This window comes from Pezoporus wallicus, unplaced genomic scaffold (assembly GCF_028554395.1).
Source record: "Pezoporus wallicus isolate ANWC-B61680 ecotype Strahan unplaced genomic scaffold, APGP_CSIRO_Pwel_v1 contig_593, whole genome shotgun sequence".
In the NCBI taxonomy this organism is placed as follows: domain Eukaryota; kingdom Metazoa; phylum Chordata; class Aves; order Psittaciformes; family Psittacidae; genus Pezoporus; species Pezoporus wallicus.
The window spans coordinates 2486071-2504282 of NW_026642342.1; the positions used below are offsets into that span (position 1 = coordinate 2486071).

At 42.9% G+C, this 18212-nt stretch overlaps 2 protein-coding genes across 3 annotated transcripts in view; both read right to left on the reverse strand.

Annotated features, from left to right (window-relative positions):
- ZNHIT6 (zinc finger HIT-type containing 6) overlaps window positions 1–11762 on the reverse strand; it is a 35096-nt gene extending 23334 nt beyond the window's left edge. For both annotated transcript variants that reach the window (XR_008974862.1, XM_057429023.1), the window contains exons 1-5: window positions 11651–11762; window positions 10384–10449; window positions 10187–10293; window positions 9575–9660; window positions 8171–8274 (exon numbers count right to left, since the gene is read on the reverse strand). Coding sequence is in view for 1 of the 2 variants with exons in the window: in XM_057429023.1 (XP_057285006.1) it covers window positions 8171–8274; window positions 9575–9660; window positions 10187–10293; window positions 10384–10449; window positions 11651–11718 (431 nt within the window). In the remaining variant the exon portion in view is untranslated. The remainder of the gene's footprint in view (window positions 1–8170; window positions 8275–9574; window positions 9661–10186; window positions 10294–10383; window positions 10450–11650) is intronic.
- Window positions 11763–13190: 1428 nt separating this feature from the next.
- The window catches only part of COL24A1 (collagen type XXIV alpha 1 chain), a 152024-nt gene continuing 147002 nt past the window's right edge, over window positions 13191–18212 (reverse strand). Inside the window, exons 60-62 of the mRNA XM_057428954.1 lie at window positions 17305–17414; window positions 15983–16198; window positions 13191–14319 (exon numbers count right to left, since the gene is read on the reverse strand). Of these exons, the coding sequence (XP_057284937.1) occupies window positions 14173–14319; window positions 15983–16198; window positions 17305–17414 (473 nt within the window). The 3' untranslated portion in view covers window positions 13191–14172. The remainder of the gene's footprint in view (window positions 14320–15982; window positions 16199–17304; window positions 17415–18212) is intronic.

Genomic DNA, 18212 nt, shown 5'->3' on the forward strand with positions numbered 1-18212 from the left:
TTAAAATTTGATATCCTGGCTCCACATCTCACTGACTTCATTTTCCATTATGGCTCACTGGGGTAGTATTTCCTTCAAATACAACTGACATGTACTATGTTCTTTTCTAAATGAAAATGCTTAATTGAGTAAGTCATAGGCAGTCGAGAAACAGTCCACTGCGTGCAGTGTTCCATGCCGATCAGCTGCCATGGAACACCACTCCATGGTTAATACCAAGGCAATGACTACTAAATGGCAGAGATCTGGATGAAGCACAAGCACATCAGTAAATGGGCTTGTGCACATCACACTGATGTCAGAAAAAGCAGCATCACAGCCCATCCCCGCATTGCTTGGCTTCAGATCCTAGTTTGGCTACTTCAGAAGCATGGAAACTGATCAGAGGGAAGAAGAGGAGCCAAGCACCTCTTCGCCTGCGTGAGATCTAGCTGCAAATTATGCTCAGAACTTCACAGGCTGTTTTGCAATTACTGTTCTGCTAAAGCAAATTAACTGTTTCCCTTTCATTTCACCTTAAACTGCCGAAACCTTATTTTCTATCATCAACTGTAGTTTTTGCAGAACTACATGTAAGTAAGTTTTACATTTTTCACAGCAACAACTGAAAGATTTCCATTTCTGATGTTACAAAGACAACAGCGGTACACACAGAGTGGCTGTTACCTCAAGTCAGAACAACTGCAAAACTTATCTTTCACAGATAAAGCAGTACCTTACAAGATATTTCAAGTACTGCAGGTATAGGCAGTACAGCTGCTGGGAATTAAAGGACAGATCTACAAAGGATTCTGGGATTTGGACAATATACTTAAGTGCCTTGGCAGATTTTTAGAAGTGTCCAGTGTTTACGTATTTCTTAAAACATTTATGAAGTATTTCGTAAGACTTAAATTTCTTGTCCAGGTTTCCTCTGAACAGTCAATTTTGCCTAGACTGCAACAGAAGTTTTTAAGTACACAAAATCCTTCTTTTAACCTTTTAAAATGTGTGTTTATGTGTGTGTATGTATATATATATAAAACACATACTGACAAAAATATCCAAATACCAGTTGCAGTTCTGGCTCTGCAGAAGTCCTTTGCTGCCAGCCTGTCAAACACAGTGATTCACTGATGACTGGTTTCTATTTAGCAACTAATATTCTCAGAATGTTTTAGAAATAGTATAGAGGACATCTTACATCAAAGCGCAAATACTGAGGTATTTCCTGTCTATGTTACTTTGAATTGACAAAAGAGGTGAAAAGGACATAAAGAAGTTTAACGAAGGACAGGTTATCCTTCCACTTGACAATACACAGTACTCTCACCTAATGCACTACAGTTTAATTGAAACACTGGATGTTCACTATCTACACCTTAGGATAATGTTGCCTTTCTCAACTTCCTTAAGCAATGAAGATTCAGCCTAAGTGACTAGATTCTCTTGTGGATTAAAACAATAAATTAAATTAAGAGAGCACGCAGACGTATAATGATTTCACCCCCCTCTCCCCCCAACTCTGTGTTCCTAGAGCCAAACTGACTTCGTTGCATTTCTAATAGCAGCACATAGAGAAGATGACTGCATTTTGTTCAAATTTCATCAAGATAATTCCTGTCTACTGAAAGTTCATGTTTCCTAGTTACAGTAAACAGCAAGACAATCGAAGAAACCGAAATGCACATACTTTGTAACACATATGGTCTTCTGTCAGGGGCCTCCCAACACCAGATGTTACTAACCATATGTGTCGCAATAATCAAACATGCCGGGCTTGAAGTAAGAGTCCTGTGTAAATCAAAGAGACACTGGCAAGGCCAACAAACCCAAACTGTAATAATTTTATATGAAGAACGGGCTAAAACTACCATCCTTTTTAACTCTGAAAATAAACAAAATCACCATCACATTCACTATGAGAATGAAACATTTGTTGCTAGAGGGAAAAAAAAATCTCAGGTACAGAACTCAGTCAGTACTTGTCTTCACATGGGGGTGTTCTGAAAAGCTAGTGATTTATCAAGATGCATGAACATCCTCCTCTCTGATCACACCAGAGTAGCATTTCTTTGCCTGGGAACTTACTTTGGCAGGTCTCAGAAAGCAAGCAAAACTATGTACTATGTAACAACTAAACTCAAGTTTAACAGCTCCCTTAAAGTAATAGTAGCCCAAGACCCAGCTCACGCAACTCCTTAAATTCTTAAGATCAGTAACACTTTAAACAATTTATTTTAATTACCCTCACCTAGCTAAGCATTAAAGTTGACATTATAGGGCTTTCAGGTATATCTCAAAGTAGCTTCTGTAACACTACCTATCTCTTAACTGATGCTAAACCCAAATCTCCACATCTTAGTTTGTTCTCAGAATTAAATAGCGATAAGGAAAAGGATTCCTTCTTCTCCCACATATATTATCTGTTCAGATGCTTCCAAGCTGCAGACATGCCTTCCATCAAGACTTGCAGCCCTCTGGGCAGGGAGGAGGTAAGATTTTGTCTGGGATGTGCTGTGAATGGAGTAGGGAGGAAGCTGGATGGAGACATCTATGACAGTGTAAGCAGAAGGGAGGTTCAGAGCAGGGCAGCACAGATCACAGGGCTGAGGGAGCTGCGCTGTCCCATTTCAGCATCTCACCGCTGTCACCACCTCCTGCCAGAGAACCAGGAGGCATGGAGTTACAAGCTTCCTCCCCTCTTCCCATTTGACCTACTGGCGGGAGCTCCCCAGTTCCTGCCTCAGTCCTCTTCCCAACCTGGTCATGTTTCTCCACTCCTTTCCCAAAGGCCCATTATTGCAACAGGCTACTTCAACTCCATGGCAGCATGCATCCAGAAGGGGAACTGTTGTTTCTACTGAAAAATAAGGGCACAGCAGGACAGATTGGGTGAAGCAACACATTAGAAATAATTCGCAAATACGGCATCCTAAACAATCTCTAAGTCAGATGTCCCATGAGTTCATGAACTGGACTCACACTCTACTTTCTAGTGACCTTCCAGTATCTAAATATTCAAGGTTAGTCTAATCCATGTGTTGCCCAGCACTGGCACATACGCTTTCATGACACTGAGTGTAGTAAACAAGCTAATGGAAACTGGGAAATTAAATCTGGTTAACACATCCGAACAACCACTGATATGTTCTCCACACCCAGCAGGGGCGGGTGATGACACAAGAATACGTCCTGTACTTCCTAGTTTTAGATTACTCTAATTCCTGACTGTCGTGGTTTAAACCCAGTCAGGTAACTTGTTCGCTCACTTCCCCCCCCCCCCCCTTCTTGCCCTCCCCCTGCTCTCGGAGGGACGGAGAGGAGAATCGAAAAGAATGCAACTCCCACGGGTTGAGATAAGAACAGTTTAGTAACTAAGGTATAACACAGATCACTATGCTACCACCAATAATAATAATGATAAAGGAAATAACAAGGGAAGAGAATACAACACCTCAGCACCAGCCGACTGATAACTCGCCCCCCTCAGCCCAACCAAGCACCAACCGATACCTCCTCCAACCCTGCCGTCTCCCAGCCCTTCCGGCTAACTCCCAGTTACATCCTGGGCATGACGTGCTGTGGTATGGAATACCTCTTTGGTCAGTTTGGGTCAGGTGTCCTGTCTCTGCTTCCTCCCAGCTTCCCCTCCTCCCTGGCAGAGCATGAGCCTCACAAAGTCCTTGGCCAAACCAAAACATCACTGTTATCAGCTCTGTTCCCGAGCCAAAAGTCAAAACACTGCACTGCACCAGCTACCAAGGAGGAGAAACATGACTGCTACTGCTGAACCCAGGACATTATCCACCCCTTATTCCATACCATTCACGTCATGCTCAGATCCCACATTTTCAATATACCATCACTCTTATCTCGGTGCACTCTTATCTTAGTGCATGGACCAGTCCCTATAAAGCTGTTGCGTCCATCTGGTCCATGTCAGGCTCCATCTCTTGTAACAGTCTTCCAGAGCAGGAGAGACTGTGTGCAGTGTTCACACTCGTGAATAACCTGGGCAATAGTGTCCATTGTTAAGTCCACCCCTCGATCATGAGTCCATCTCTGTGTTGCATCTCTGCTCTGATGGCCTGAAGTGCCATGGGCCCACCAGGCTCAAAATAATTCACTGTCCCCTTAAGCAGTTTCTGCAGCTTGTTGCTGGGGACTCCATACAGCTGCCTTCCATCTCCGACGCTTCCAAAGCACTGGAGGGGCCCAGTGGACTAGATACTTGCCCATACTGTCCCACACACCCTGCCACTCATGACTGTCCAGCCTTGGGGAAAACCTCTTGGTCCCCCTATATTGTCGTCTAATCCCAGACAAGACCCAAACCTGACTCTGCTTAACTTTTGAGATCAGACAAAATGGTGGTGGGTAGAACACAGCCTGTGTGCGTGCCAACATGCTGATCCCCATCACAATCAGCAGGCAGGTCCCAAGGATACCCAAAGGCCATTCAGAGCCTTCAGAACTCTCAGTTGATGCTGCTGTGCTTGTCACTGGGGCTGGTGTAGCTGCTGTGCTTGCCGGTTCTCCCACCACCGGCTTCTCTTTTCCTGAGTCCAGCTCTTCCTCCTCTGCCTTGCTGGGAAATGCTGCGTGGTCTCCTGCATCCTCCTGGGGCTCGGCGGGTGGCTGCCGGGGAATGCTCTCGGCCGTCGCGGGGCTCGGCTCCTCCGCGGGGCTCGGCTCCTCCGCCGCCTTATCCCGCTGCTCGGCAGCCGCTTCCTTCTGCTCCTTGACTGCCCCGGCCTCCTCCACCGGCAGCCATCCCCTCGCGGCCTCCGGCCCCGCTCCCGCCGCCGCTTGGTCCCCGGGGCCGCTCTCCCGGGCCGCTTCCGCAGCCGCCGGCTCCCGGGACCGCTCCCCCTCAGTTCCCCGCAGCCTCACGAAGATGGAGAGTAGGGTGAGGGCCAGGGCGGTGAAGAGCAGCCGGACGGGCAGGTACAAGTCCACGGCCACGTCCGTCCCGCCCTGCTGCTGGAGCACAGTGAGACAAGAACCTTAGCCCAGGCCCCACACTTGATAAACACTATCACAGCAAATACCGGCTCTACGTAAGTTACAACGGTCTGAAGCTGTGAGATCAAGAAGAACAACTCTGAGAGCCAATAAATCAGCATTGTGACAAGTGACTATTAATCCGGTCAGATCTGTCGTTATCTCAACCCTTCGTGCCCCGCGTTGGGCGCCAAAAAGAACTGTCGTGGTTTAAACCCAGTCAGGTAACTCGTTCGCTCACTCCCCCCCCCCCCCTTCTTGCCCTCCCCCTGCTCTCGGAGGGACGGAGAGGAGAATCGAAAAGAATGCAACTCCCACGGGTTGAGATAAGAACAGTTTAGTAACTAAGGTATAACACAGATCACTATGCTACCACCAATAATAATAATGATAAAGGAAATAACAAGGGAAGAGAATACAACACCTCAGCACCAGCCGACCGATAACTCGCCCCCCTCAGCCCAACCAAGCACCAACCGATACCTCCTCCAACCCTGCCGTCTCCCAGCCCTTCCGGCTAACTCCCAGTTACATCCTGGGCATGACGTGCTGTGGTATGGAATACCTCTTTGGTCAGTTTGGGTCAGGTGTCCTGTCTCTGCTTCCTCCCAGCTTCCCCTCCTCCCTGGCAGAGCATGAGGCTCACAAAGTCCTTGGCCAAAACAAAACATCTCTATCAGCTCTGTTCCCGAGCCGAAAGTCAAAACACTGCACTGCACCAGCTACCAAGGAGGAGAAACATGACTGCTACTGCTGAACCCAGGACACTGACTTGCATAGTCCAGCAGTTTGGCTTGCATGGAGAGCGTGAAGAGGACATCAGAGAAGCTGTGCTCAGCTTTCCATGCACATATGTTGAGCAGCTTCCAAACAACCTGCACCCTCTGGAGCAACTCCTCTACATGTCTCAACTGACAAACAGCATGAGAAAGGGTTCAGTTCTGCAGAATAGACACACCAGTCCCTGACCACAGTCAGGTGTTAACTTCATATAACATAACTGTTTACATAGCTTTACCCCATTTGAATGTAATATTCAACAACATGTTATGGGTGTTATGAATTCATATGGGATAGGTGTTAAATGGCTGATACTCCCTGGTTCAATGAATCCTGAGGTTTGATTCCTTGGGAAACCATTTAAGGAGAGTAAGCAGAATATGCCAATTAAAAACAATCAACCAACCAAACTTGCCCAAAACAACCAACCAACCAAAACCAAAGGTTAATTTTTAATCTGCAGCACCGATTTCAAAAAGCTGATTGATGTGTGAGTATCAGTAGCCACAAAACAGGGGAAATGTGTCCTTTGTGTAGTACTGAGCATATTCCATACCGCTAGACAGCATTTACAGGAAAGAGAGGGTGATTATCATCTTCAGAAGAGAGAACATTACATGTTCTTTCTGGTGGGATGTTAAAGTCCCAGAAAGGACAGCAATCCATAACAACAAAATTACCCCAGGGCTTTATGATTAACACAAACCAGTAAGGCATTCCCCCAGATAGCCTGTGGAATATTTGCATGCCCATTTGCCAGTAAGTTACCTTCCTTATCCCATTTTCTAGCTTTTAAATCTGCTTCTGTTAAACAACATAAAGCACATGATATGCATGAAAACATAATCTGCTCAAAGCTTAACTGTGAGCTATGTTTCAGTGTGTACCCAAAAAGGCTTTCTAGAGAAAAAGAACTGAAAAACACAGAACATGAGGTCAAATGTCTGTAGCACAATACTGTACTACACCCAGGATCTTCCCAGCATCAAACCTTGCTGTATCCATACCTTTTCTGTTCTTATATCCTTTTCTTAGCTGCTGATCCCAGCATCCCTGGTCTTTCTGCATTTGCTCTGGCTCTTATAGGCTACTCCTCACCTGTATACCTTAAAGGTGTTCCTGTTGTTTTATCCACAAGGAAAATTAAACTCAGCTCTAAGACCGAGATACTTCAACAGCATGAGACTAGCATAAGATACCTGTAAATGACAGAACACGCAGCCAAGGCAAAGGAAGTCAGAGCAGAGGCAGGCAGCCCATGGGACTCACACTGGCCAGGTGTGGAGCTGCTGCCCTGCCTGCTCCCAGGGAGAGCCTCCGTGGTGTAACTGTGGGGTGACGGCGGAGAAAGTGCCCCAGCTTTCCCTTCTTCCCATGGTCCGCCCGGGGCTCTCCCTCGCAGTACCGTATGTATCTTCACAGCGCTGGACATCCACACCTCCTGAGCGCCTCAGGCTCCGCAGCGCCGAGTGCCGCTACCCCTCCGTCAGAGAGCGACACCTGGTGGCCACTGGGTGCTCCGGCGCCTTAAGCCACCGAGGAAAGCGCTAAAACGGCGGGCAGCCGCGCCGCCGGCGGCTGCCGCAACCTGAGCGGCGTTTGTATGTGTTCCCATGGTTCATCGAGAGCAACTTCAGACCTGTTTCCTGCCACGAAATGGTTCGGGTTGGAAGGGACCTTAAAGCTCATCCAGTTCTAACCCCCTGCTATGGGCAGGGACACCTTCCACTAGACCAGGTTGCTCCAAGCCCCATCCAATCTGGCCATGAACGCTGCCAGCCATAATGAAACATTTTGTAGGGTTTTTCTTACTACTACAGTGAACTTACTTCAAAATACAAACTATGGATACTGTGAAAAATGCCACAGAGTGGATAAAAAGAAGAATACTTAAGAATCTTCCTAGCCTTTTTCCCAAATTCCCATCTGTCTGCCTCTCTAAGCTGCACCATCTCAAGCAACCACATCATCCAGCACAGCAACTTCTATCACAACGTGACTGTTACTGGAAGCACCTCTTCAGACTTAAAGTCATCCTTTCAGAGAGAGGCGCTTATGCAATCATTCTACATCAATCCTCTATCATAAACCTTTAAAGAAGTGTCTTCTTTTCCAGTAAAACTCAGTGTTAATTAAATATGGAAAAAACACATCATCGACTCTTCCTCCAGTTATTCTTCTTGGTGCTCCTCCAAACAAAGTGTGAATTGCATAAGCCGATGATATCAAAGAGCCTAAAAAATGAAAACCTGCAGCACAAAATACCAAATCTAGATAGCTTTTGTAAAAAAATTATGCACCTAATGGATTTTAACAGCAAGCACGATGGAATGAATCCAGATTCACACCATTATGCGTTCAATGAAAACAAAATATTGCCAACTGTAACCCACTGAAGACTCACATGTAATTGAAGGTGGTTGAATTTTCTCTCCTCTTTGTAAATCCAACAGGCAGTGTTCTCAGGTCAATGTCACACTTTCGAGCTTTGTTTCTCAAGCCATACAACTAGCAAAAAAAAAAAATTTTTTTGTAAATATATGAATAATATCTTCCAAACCCAAAATTTAAACAGTAAAAGAGTAATGCTGACAGGAATTATGGGAAAAGTGTAGAAAAGGCCATATTTAATGAAGCACTTTGGTTTAAAAAAACCCATCAAATGAAAAATTAATGAAGTAAGCCTAGAAACTATCTGAAACATTCTCAGGTGAAGTTTTCCCATGCTTAAAAACAACATACCAATGACTTCTTTATAATAAAAGTTTTTTAACACCCTGGGAAACACACAGACAACCAAACACAAGAGTTGGTTTTTGGGCTACAAGCCCACTAGCAGAAGGGATGCATAAGCACCATCTTAGCCACTATGACAAATTCCAATTTGAAGGTTGCACTAAGGATATCATCTCAAGACATTCTAGTACGACACCCTAAAACCTGCTACCTGTGCAGCATCTCACCACCTTCAGTGAACATTTTCAAGACATCATGGCAACCAGCGCACGCACAGAGTATGACTTCAGCCTGAGAGAAAGCTGGAGTCTGAATTTACTCTGAATTCACCCTGTCATCAACCTGAGTTCTCTCCAACTGAGTTTAGAATTTGAATATATCTTCACAAGACTGGAAAACAACATGGCCCTGATGCCTTTCTGTGATTTATCAACAAATCAAGTACTTTGGAGTAGATTTTGATTTTCTGTGGTTTGTGTGTTTTCCCCTTCTGGTCTTCACAGTTTATCGGCACAGAACTTTCAGGAAAAGCAGTAAATTTCTGTGATCTCATTAGTGCTTTACTAGAACTGGAGGAGTTGCAGCAAAAATCCCCTGTCACCTGTAGAAGGCTGGCTTTTACTTCATTGTTGTTTAGATTTATTCTCTGCAGAAGTCTAGTTGTCTTCACTCGGTATGAAGGGAAGCATGTAATAGTTTTTAATTTAATAAATCCAAGTTCACCTGGGAATTCTGTATTTAAAAATTCAAAAAAAGATGTGGAGATGGGAGGAAACACTCAGGCTTTCTTAACATGCATTTGTCATCAAACAGCAGAAGTGGTCATGCATCACTTCTAAGAATAAAACACTGTGAGCAACTTTAGCTAACTTCTCATAGCAAATGGACATAGCCATCAATACTATTATTATATAAACCTTGAGACTTCTTTTGATTTCTGGCTCTAAAATTCAGGGTCATTCATACTTTCGTAAGAGAGGTATCATATCTGAAAACTGCATTGGGACTGCCTCAGTGGGAATTCATAGGTAGTCAACACTCCAATAAACCAAGCTACTAATTTCAAACTTACAAGTTTTTTTGCTGTTGGATTATGCACAGTAAGATGTCGAGCAGCAGCATCAGCCGCCCTTCCTACATCTTCCAGGAATCTATAATCTGGAGGTAAAAAAAAACAAGCGAGGAAAAATGCAGTGCCATCATTTAGCAGGGCAGGAAAAAAAAGGGACAAATAGTAACGATAGGAAAATGAGACTATACAAAACAAGCGATGTGCAATACAATTGCTCACCTCTTGCTGACCGGTGCCCAGCTAGTTCCTGAGCAATAGCCTGGGTCAGCTTTCCCCTCCAGTCCACATGCTGAGCACAATGCTATATGGTGAGGAATATTCCCTTGGTCAGCTGGGGTCAGCTGTCCTGGCCGTGTCCCCTCCTGACTACTTGTGCCCCCCAGGCTGCTTGCTGATGAGAAAGGGTGGGAGGCTGAGAAGCCCCTGACTTACTGTAAACACTGCTCAGCAACAACTAAAGCATCGGTGTGTTCTCAATATTATTCTCATCCTACATTCAAAACATAGCACTGTACCAGCTACTAGGAAGAATGAGAATTCTACCCTAGCCAAAACCAGGAAACTAACCTTGTAAAACCAATGAATTTTAAAAAACACACGGATCGTTCTTACCACTCAAAAGATTCAAGTCAGTAAATTCATTTACGGAGACAAATGCTGTTTTATCCCTGACTCCATTACAGCTTAATGCAAGCTTATGCTTCTTCACACACAACAGACTAAAATGACAGAAAAGAAAAACATTAACATTCTGTATTCAGGATGAGTGGAGCAAATAACCAAAACAGTTTAATTCAGATAACAGATACCTGCACGAATATTTCATGCATCGTGGACACCTGTACTTAGCTTCCTCTTGACTACATGTTTCACACCTGAAAGAAGTAAAAAGTATCTCCTAATAAATGCAACCCCCAAAGTCAAGGAACCTCTCAAGCACAATGTGGAAGCTTTAGAAATACAGATAACTAGTAACTCGTGAAAAAAAAAAACCAACCCTCTACAAATATAATCTTCTCTATTTTAATTAAGATATTACAATGGATGTTTCCCCTATTCTTAGGAAAGTTACTGATAACTGAAATAACTGTCACTTGTCATTTTAACTCTGATGAATGGGGAAGGGAAATAAATGCCCCCCACCTGCAAAGTTTTCAAGAATGGCACGAACCCACCCCTTTTAAAGGACAAAGGTAAGTCTTGAAATACTGTTTTTCCCATCCCTACCACGCACCTGCTGCTAGGTAACAGCAGCGGTGTGAAGGACAAGCCCAGCAGTGTCATCTCCTGCAAGAAGGTCACTTTATACACTGCCAAAATAATGTATTATAAGTAAAACAGTGTTTCGTATTTAGGAATAATAGTAGGAAACATTTCATCACCGAAAGGGTGGTCAGGCATTGGAACAGGTATCCCAGGGCAGTGGTGGAATCACTGTCCCTGGAAGCGCTCAGAAACCGTGTAGACAAGACCCTCAGTGACACGGGTTAGTGGTGGACTTTGCAGTGCTGGTGTAATGGTTGGATTTCGTGATCTTAAAGGTCTTTACCAACTTAGCTGATTCAGTGGTTCTATGATTCCATACACTGCAAAGCAGAAATAAAGATTCCTTTTTTTGCAGTATCTCCACCGTGCCCAACGCACACTGGCAGCTCAGCTGGCTACACCATAGAAAACCTGCCAGGCGGTACCTGTGTGCAGACTCCGCCAACACCCAAGCGCAGGCGCAGCTACCCAGGGCAAAGCTCACCCCGTGCTCAGAATAGCCCTCTCGCTCCTCTGAAACGAAACTGCCCTGTAGGGCAGCGGCAGCGTCCACCGCATCGCCGGCTGCTCCTCTCCATACACTATGGGGAGAGTCGAGAAGAGCTGCAAGGACACAGGACAGCCATGCTGGGCACCGGGGGGCAGGCCCGGCCCGCAGCAGGCCCTGCGAAGCCCCTAGGGCAGGCCCAGGGCGCCAAGAGAGGCCGGCGCAGCCTTTTCCCTTCGGCGGCCCCCAGTTTTCGCGGAGCCCGGGGACGGCGCTCCCGAAGCGGCCCCGCACCTTGCCCGTGCCCCTACCCCTCGGAATACCTCTGCAGGGATATCTTCCGCCCGCCCGCCGGCAGACGAGCGCTGAGAAGGCCCTCCCGCTCCGCCATTGCCGCGCGGCACCACCTCCCCACGCGGAGCCTGGCGGGGCGGGCCCAGCAGCGTCCTTTCCTGGGCGGCAGCGCCGCCTGGCGGCACTCGGAGCGCCGAGGCCCCCGAGAAGGGCCTCGCTGGGAGGGGCCTGCTGCAGGCTCTTTCACAAGCTCCGCCTCCCAGCTGGTTTTAAATGGGTTTTAACCACGAGAAATAGCAGGTAAAAGCGTTCTGACAAAAGCTCAGAGCTTGCTCTAGAATTAAGGGTAACGAAATAGGTGACTACCTCAGAAACCATAAAAACATTAGAATCATGGAATCAACGAGGTCGGAAAAGACCTTCAAGATCACCAAATCCAACCTTTACCCCAGCACTACCAAGACTACCACTAAACCATGTCACTAAGGGCCTCAGCTAAGGGTTTTGAACACTTCCAGCCTCTTACAATGCCTGACCAACCTTTGGGGAAGAATTTGTTCCCAACAGAAATTTTTCCAAATAAGATTAATTGGAGTGTACAGGTACTTGCTAACATTGTGGGACAAAACTGCACGAGATCTCCTGCGAACACCTTTAGGAGCTCTGGTGAAGATGCCCGAGCACAAGAGGCTTTCCAAAACACGTTTTTAAAATCGATGATTTCTGAGACATGCTAATATAAACCATAAAGTAATAAATAACTTCCAAAAACAGTGCAATGAAACTAATGAAAACAGACATGAAACAATATACATGTTCTACAATATTACTTTCTTACAAAAACCCAAACTTAATCCATTTGTCACAACATCAGCTCCACAGCCAAGCTACCAGCATAATATTGTCAGGTTGTAATGACCTGGAAAATGCAAAGAGAGAGACATATTCTCTAACCTTTAGATTTTCTCTAAGGGAACAAAACTGCTGCTTCCATATAAAACGTAAAATGTGATGTATGTTACCTTGTAAAAGTAAATACAGTCACTGGCCGTATTCCATGGTACAAAGCATGTGCATTTCCCCGTGGTAAAAGTAGCATTGACACCTGACAAGTACCCTTCTAGAGGATTTTGTTTTTTACCAAGACTGAACTACACAATACGGAACAGAACAGTAAAAGACAAACAGATAGTTTGGAAGCTTATTTTATTATACTTTGGTATATGTGGTTTCCTGTGGATCAAGACAGTTAAACAAGTTGTTTGAACACTCCTCTGCTCCCCAGGAGAGCCTGGTACCACCTTGCCGTGTACTACTGAGCACACTTTGGATTGATAATAGATACAGGGCTATCATTACAACAAGTGCTTTCCCTAATGGTAAAATTGTTTTTTTTATTAATAAAAAAAGATGATTGAACACTTTAGACTTAATTAAAAAACAAACAAAAACACCCCCCCCCCCCAAACAAACAAAAAACCACAAACAACAAAATGATCTAGTGTGTGAAAAATGGAATTTCTAGGTGGATGAAACTATTATAATTTAGAAGCAGCCATTCAGAAGACGTGTTGTAGTAGATTTTTTCACAAGTTACAAAATATATACACAATGTATCATCTTGAGATGCCTTTGGCATTAAAAATGTTGACTGAAATACAGAATCTAAACCTCAAAACTACTGTAGGTAGCTCTTCTACAATATTTTTTACAATGCCTGTAAAGCTAACTGTTCTGACTATATGCATCCTATACAATGCGCTGTCTCATATGCCATTTCCACAACAGTACACAAAAATATTTAAAACAAGAAATCCACATAAATAACGTTTTCATTGTAATGAAGTACATGACCAATAATTCAAAATAAGCACCTTTACAACAGAAACATATCCTGATGTAACCAGCACATACAGTCAAAGATAAAAAGGGACTCAAATAATCTCTGCTAAGGCCACAAGCACCTTGTGTTATGAAGAGCACCAAGGCAACATGGACAGGAAACACAAAAGAGGTAGTGTGCCATCTGTTAAGATGTATGTGTCCAGCAAGGACTAGAATAAAGCAATGTTTCAGAAAAGAAGATGTACTGTACTGTGGCATAATTCACTTTTCATACATAAGCTATTGCACATTTAGGAGCATTAGCCAGTATTGCTCCTCAGTATTGTATGTCTCCAGCTTTCCTCGGGGTGGCTTTGTTGCTGTGCTCTTAAAGAGATTGCTGAGAAACACCAGAGGTCCTGAAAAAGTCCATGTTCAGGTACTCAGTTCCAGAAAATTACACAAGGAAGCACCAATATATTTTTAAATACCTTATGAAAGCTGTAGTTCTTTTATTTATTTCTTTCCTTTTAAAATGCCATTTCTCCTTAGGAGGAAGTCCTTTTCTTCCTGAGGCTCTTTAACCGATATAATTTAAAATGATTCTTCAATTTCCTACTTATTTTGCCTGTAATGGATCATTACTTTTGCATTTAATCTATGCAGCAATTCCATGTTGATGCAAAGAAAAACCACAACAAACCCCACCAACCCCAGGACAGAAACCTTAAAGGAAGCACACTGAACCGCCTTCTATGAAGTGCTGCTGTCCTGGTTTGAGGTGAGGAAGTGCATTAACTTGAATGACTGGAAGCTGATTAGTGTCCTGAGTGTGAAAAAAGAACTGTGTCTTATGCCAGCTGCCATCTTCCATCTGCAACACACAGGAGCAGAATATTAGTTTCTTATCAAAGACACGCTTCAAAACACAAATGGGAATTGAGCTGATAGAATGAGAGAAGGAAGTGAAGCGTACAAAAACATTTCTTCTCCCAGCAGTTCATAAAGAAATGGTGTAATTTAACAAATGCCATTTCTCTCATGCAACACCATGGGCACTCCTGGCAAAACTGTAACTATAAAAAAGCCAAGCCTAGAATCCAGCTGGAAGGGCTGGAGACATAGCGCGGCATGGCTCAGAGCAGAGCACCTGGCACTTTGCAAGCAGTCTTGGGCTCATACAGACTCTCAGATCTCTTGCAAAATTGAACTCCTAATCTCAAGAGTAGGTCTTGAACTCAGTAGGTTATGAAGTCTACAGGCACTTGAATGACTGTATAGGCCCTTGAAGAGTAATCATGGAAATGAGACTTCCATTTTTGCCATGAACTTGTTTATTCTAATCCTTTAAAACTCTCAGTAAAAAACTGATACCTCATAAAAATTATAAAATAGCATGATAACATTGTCTGAGGCTGGGAATATCTTGATGTTTGCAATTACTCCACTGTGTTCTTAAAAACCACTAAGCATGCAGTGGATGCTACTGAAAAGAAATCCCTGCAGAGAGGGAAATATGTGAGATTCTGCAGCAGATCTATACAGTACATAGTTTGCCACAGAAAGAGCAACAGACCCCATGGAATCTCACAGAGAAACAGCACTTTTCAGCAGCCATCACTGTGTGCCTTAATTTTTCTCAGGGATTAAAACAGTCCCAAGCAGACTGTGACATGGAGGAAGAGGGCTTCAGTGGCCATACCTTATCTGTGTGACACAGGCTAGAGCATCTCATGAGCGCATGCTAGTAAAGGTTGAAAGCATAAAAGCTTCAAAGTGCCCCAATAAAAGCACTTTGTTTTGAGATTAAAAATCTCACTTGATACCCCATATCCATATGGAACCAGTCTCACATCTGTCATTATTGTAAATGAAAGTAGAGCTATAAAACACTGAAAGTGTAAGATGCATTTCATAGTGTATTTCATAGTATTCGATCAAGACCAAATAGCTTACATTTTGGTGACTGGAATAATCTAATAAGCATTAGAAAACTAATAAGCCCTTCTGATTTTTCCCAAATACAAATATGATTTAGTATTTTGTTAACCATGAAGTCTACTTCCAATCATCATTTTATTATATAACCAAACAATGTCTGTGAATTTAAAGATATTTAGATAGCCAAAACATAATTTCCAGCATGTCTGAACCTACAATTTTGTGTTAGATAACCTCAACAGAACTCTTACTGAAGTATGAATTTTCATTTTGAGAGTTACCGTTCCTGAAGTTTCCTGGAGGACTTCCTTATTTCTGTTCTGATCTCTCTCCAGTTTCCCAGCACAGTCTCAAAATATGTGACACCCAATACAAACAGCAAGTGTAAATGCCCTGTATTACTGCAACTGCTTTTACATTTGGATAGATGTTGAATTTAGTACCAAAAGGCTGTTATATAGAGACATATGCAGAACAAAGTAAGAAGTAAGCTTCAAGGGATGTGAATCTAAATTACTGTTATTTATTTGCAGAAAGTTAATAACGTCTAAACAGTAGCTACATTATGGTTTTAATATGTGCTAAAGAGCATTTACCATGCATTCATCCAAAAGCACCTTCGGTTCAAGCAGTGTATTTGCTTTAAATATTTGACCATTCCATCCTTTGAAGCTAACAGACATTTTCTGGCCACCTGCTTTATTTAATCCCCACATCGGTGTGTTCAGACAATGAACTGTGATGCTATGGGTTGCTTCTGAGCTCAGTAAATGAAGGAAGTTCATCTGCACTTTTCCAACGCCGAACTCCAGCTAAGTTCCAAGAGAAACGCACCGTTAGACTTACAGCTGGACTATGCCAAATGGCTGCAGCAATGCCAAGTGACATGCACATACATGCAGTGTTCAGGCATGGGAGCATGTTTAAATGTTTATACACTGGGATCAGTGCCAAAACGTATGATTTGTATTTATCAGGAGAGCTGTTAGGTTCTATTACAGTGATTACTATAAACAGAAGCTTTCATAAGGCATTTTCAAAGCTCAAAAATAAACATTTGCTAATGCTTACAACATTGTTGAAATGCAGCTGGGCAGAAAACACTGTTTTTAAGTAAGCAAAACAAATGATTTTGTGATTTAGATAAAGATATTATAATCACAGTGTTTAAACTGCAGCCACATCATTCTGCTGTTTAGCTGTCTTAGACCACAGGCTTTGGCATTCCATTAAAAATCAAAAATTTCATAAGTATACTTTGATTTTAGATAGAACACATAGTTACTCATTACTCAATGAGAATTTCTCCAAGACTAGATCATATTCAGGGGTTTTCCAAATGTAGGAATGAGTATGGAAACTGTAGGGTATTTCTGATGCTCTTCAATGACTAAGGTTTATATGCAAATATCCACAAATATAAGATTGTATTCCCAAAGGTTTTAGGACTAAATCTAAAGAGGAGCATGGACTAATGATACAAAGGAAACCAGTCTCTTCCTAATGGCATTTAGAAGTACCTAAGCATTAAAAAGTAGCCATAATTTTCTTCCTTCCCACTGCAATGACCTCAGCGTCTCTACAGTTAGCTGCCCTGAGTGATGAGTTACTAATGTAGCTTAGAAGCATTTCAGGCTTATTTTTATGCTTTGGATAAGAAAGTATAAGGCAAGCCAAAATAATTCTGTCAACACAGAGGGTGAGTAAATGAAGTAAATGAACAAAGTGAGGGTTATACTAACATCTATGGTCTCCAGAAAATCTGTAACTTCTGTAACAGAATGCACAACATGTCCTTCCACAAAGATGCACATTGAAAAAAACCCTGAAGTCTAAGATCTTTTCATGAGGTAAGTAAATAAACATTCATTTGTTCAGAGTTCCAGTACAGATAAAGTCTTTGTGAAGCAATGCATACCTTTGTCACAGACAGTGGCGTTAAACATGTCTGACCACCTGCAGTGAAGTTGCAGAAAACTTCAATAGCATCAGAAGGACATCCAATATTTGGGTCTATCCAGTATTTTCCTTTTAGTATATATTCCATATGGAAAATAGAACCAAAATATAATTGTTACTAAATAATTTACTAAAATATTAATGTTTTTTGGCAAGTATTAGGTATATCACCATAGCTTTACTAGGAAATTAAAGAAAAAAAAACAACAAGAAACTCTTTTCACTATTATAATTCTACTAATAACAGATACTGAGAAAAATTATCATAATCATTCAATTGTGATGACATAAATGATTTCTGAATACTGTCATGGTTTCAAAAATATTTTCTTTTTCTACAGCTAAATAGTGAGAACAAACAGCTTTTCCAGTCTGCTCTTCCTGTATTGAAACTTAGCTTTTTTTTTTGTCTTTGTGCGTGGCTTTGCACAGAGAATATATTCAGGAACATAAAATACCAATCTAAGTTCTCTTGCTCTCACAGCGTCTTGAAGAGCCTCCCTTTTCCCCATCAGACACTCCTACATAATCCAGTGATGGCAGTAAGGAGTATTTGTCATTGTGCATCCATGGGATTTGGTCCAGTAAAAGAAATGGGACACATGCAACTTAGATCAAGATTTAGCTTACCTTAATTTATGGTTAAATATAGGTGAGCCTGTGCTCTACAATTTCTATGCGGGTGTGTATAATCCTCTGAAGTGGAGGACTGTGTCAGTGACCTCCGTGGCCCTAAAGGGCTGAGATTTATTTAGGAGAGCACAGTTCTAATAATGGTTAGGCTCATCTACTAGAGTCTTAAAGAACTGATCCATCCTTATATATGCCATAGAACAGTGACTGTCCTGTAATGTCTAACTTCATTTG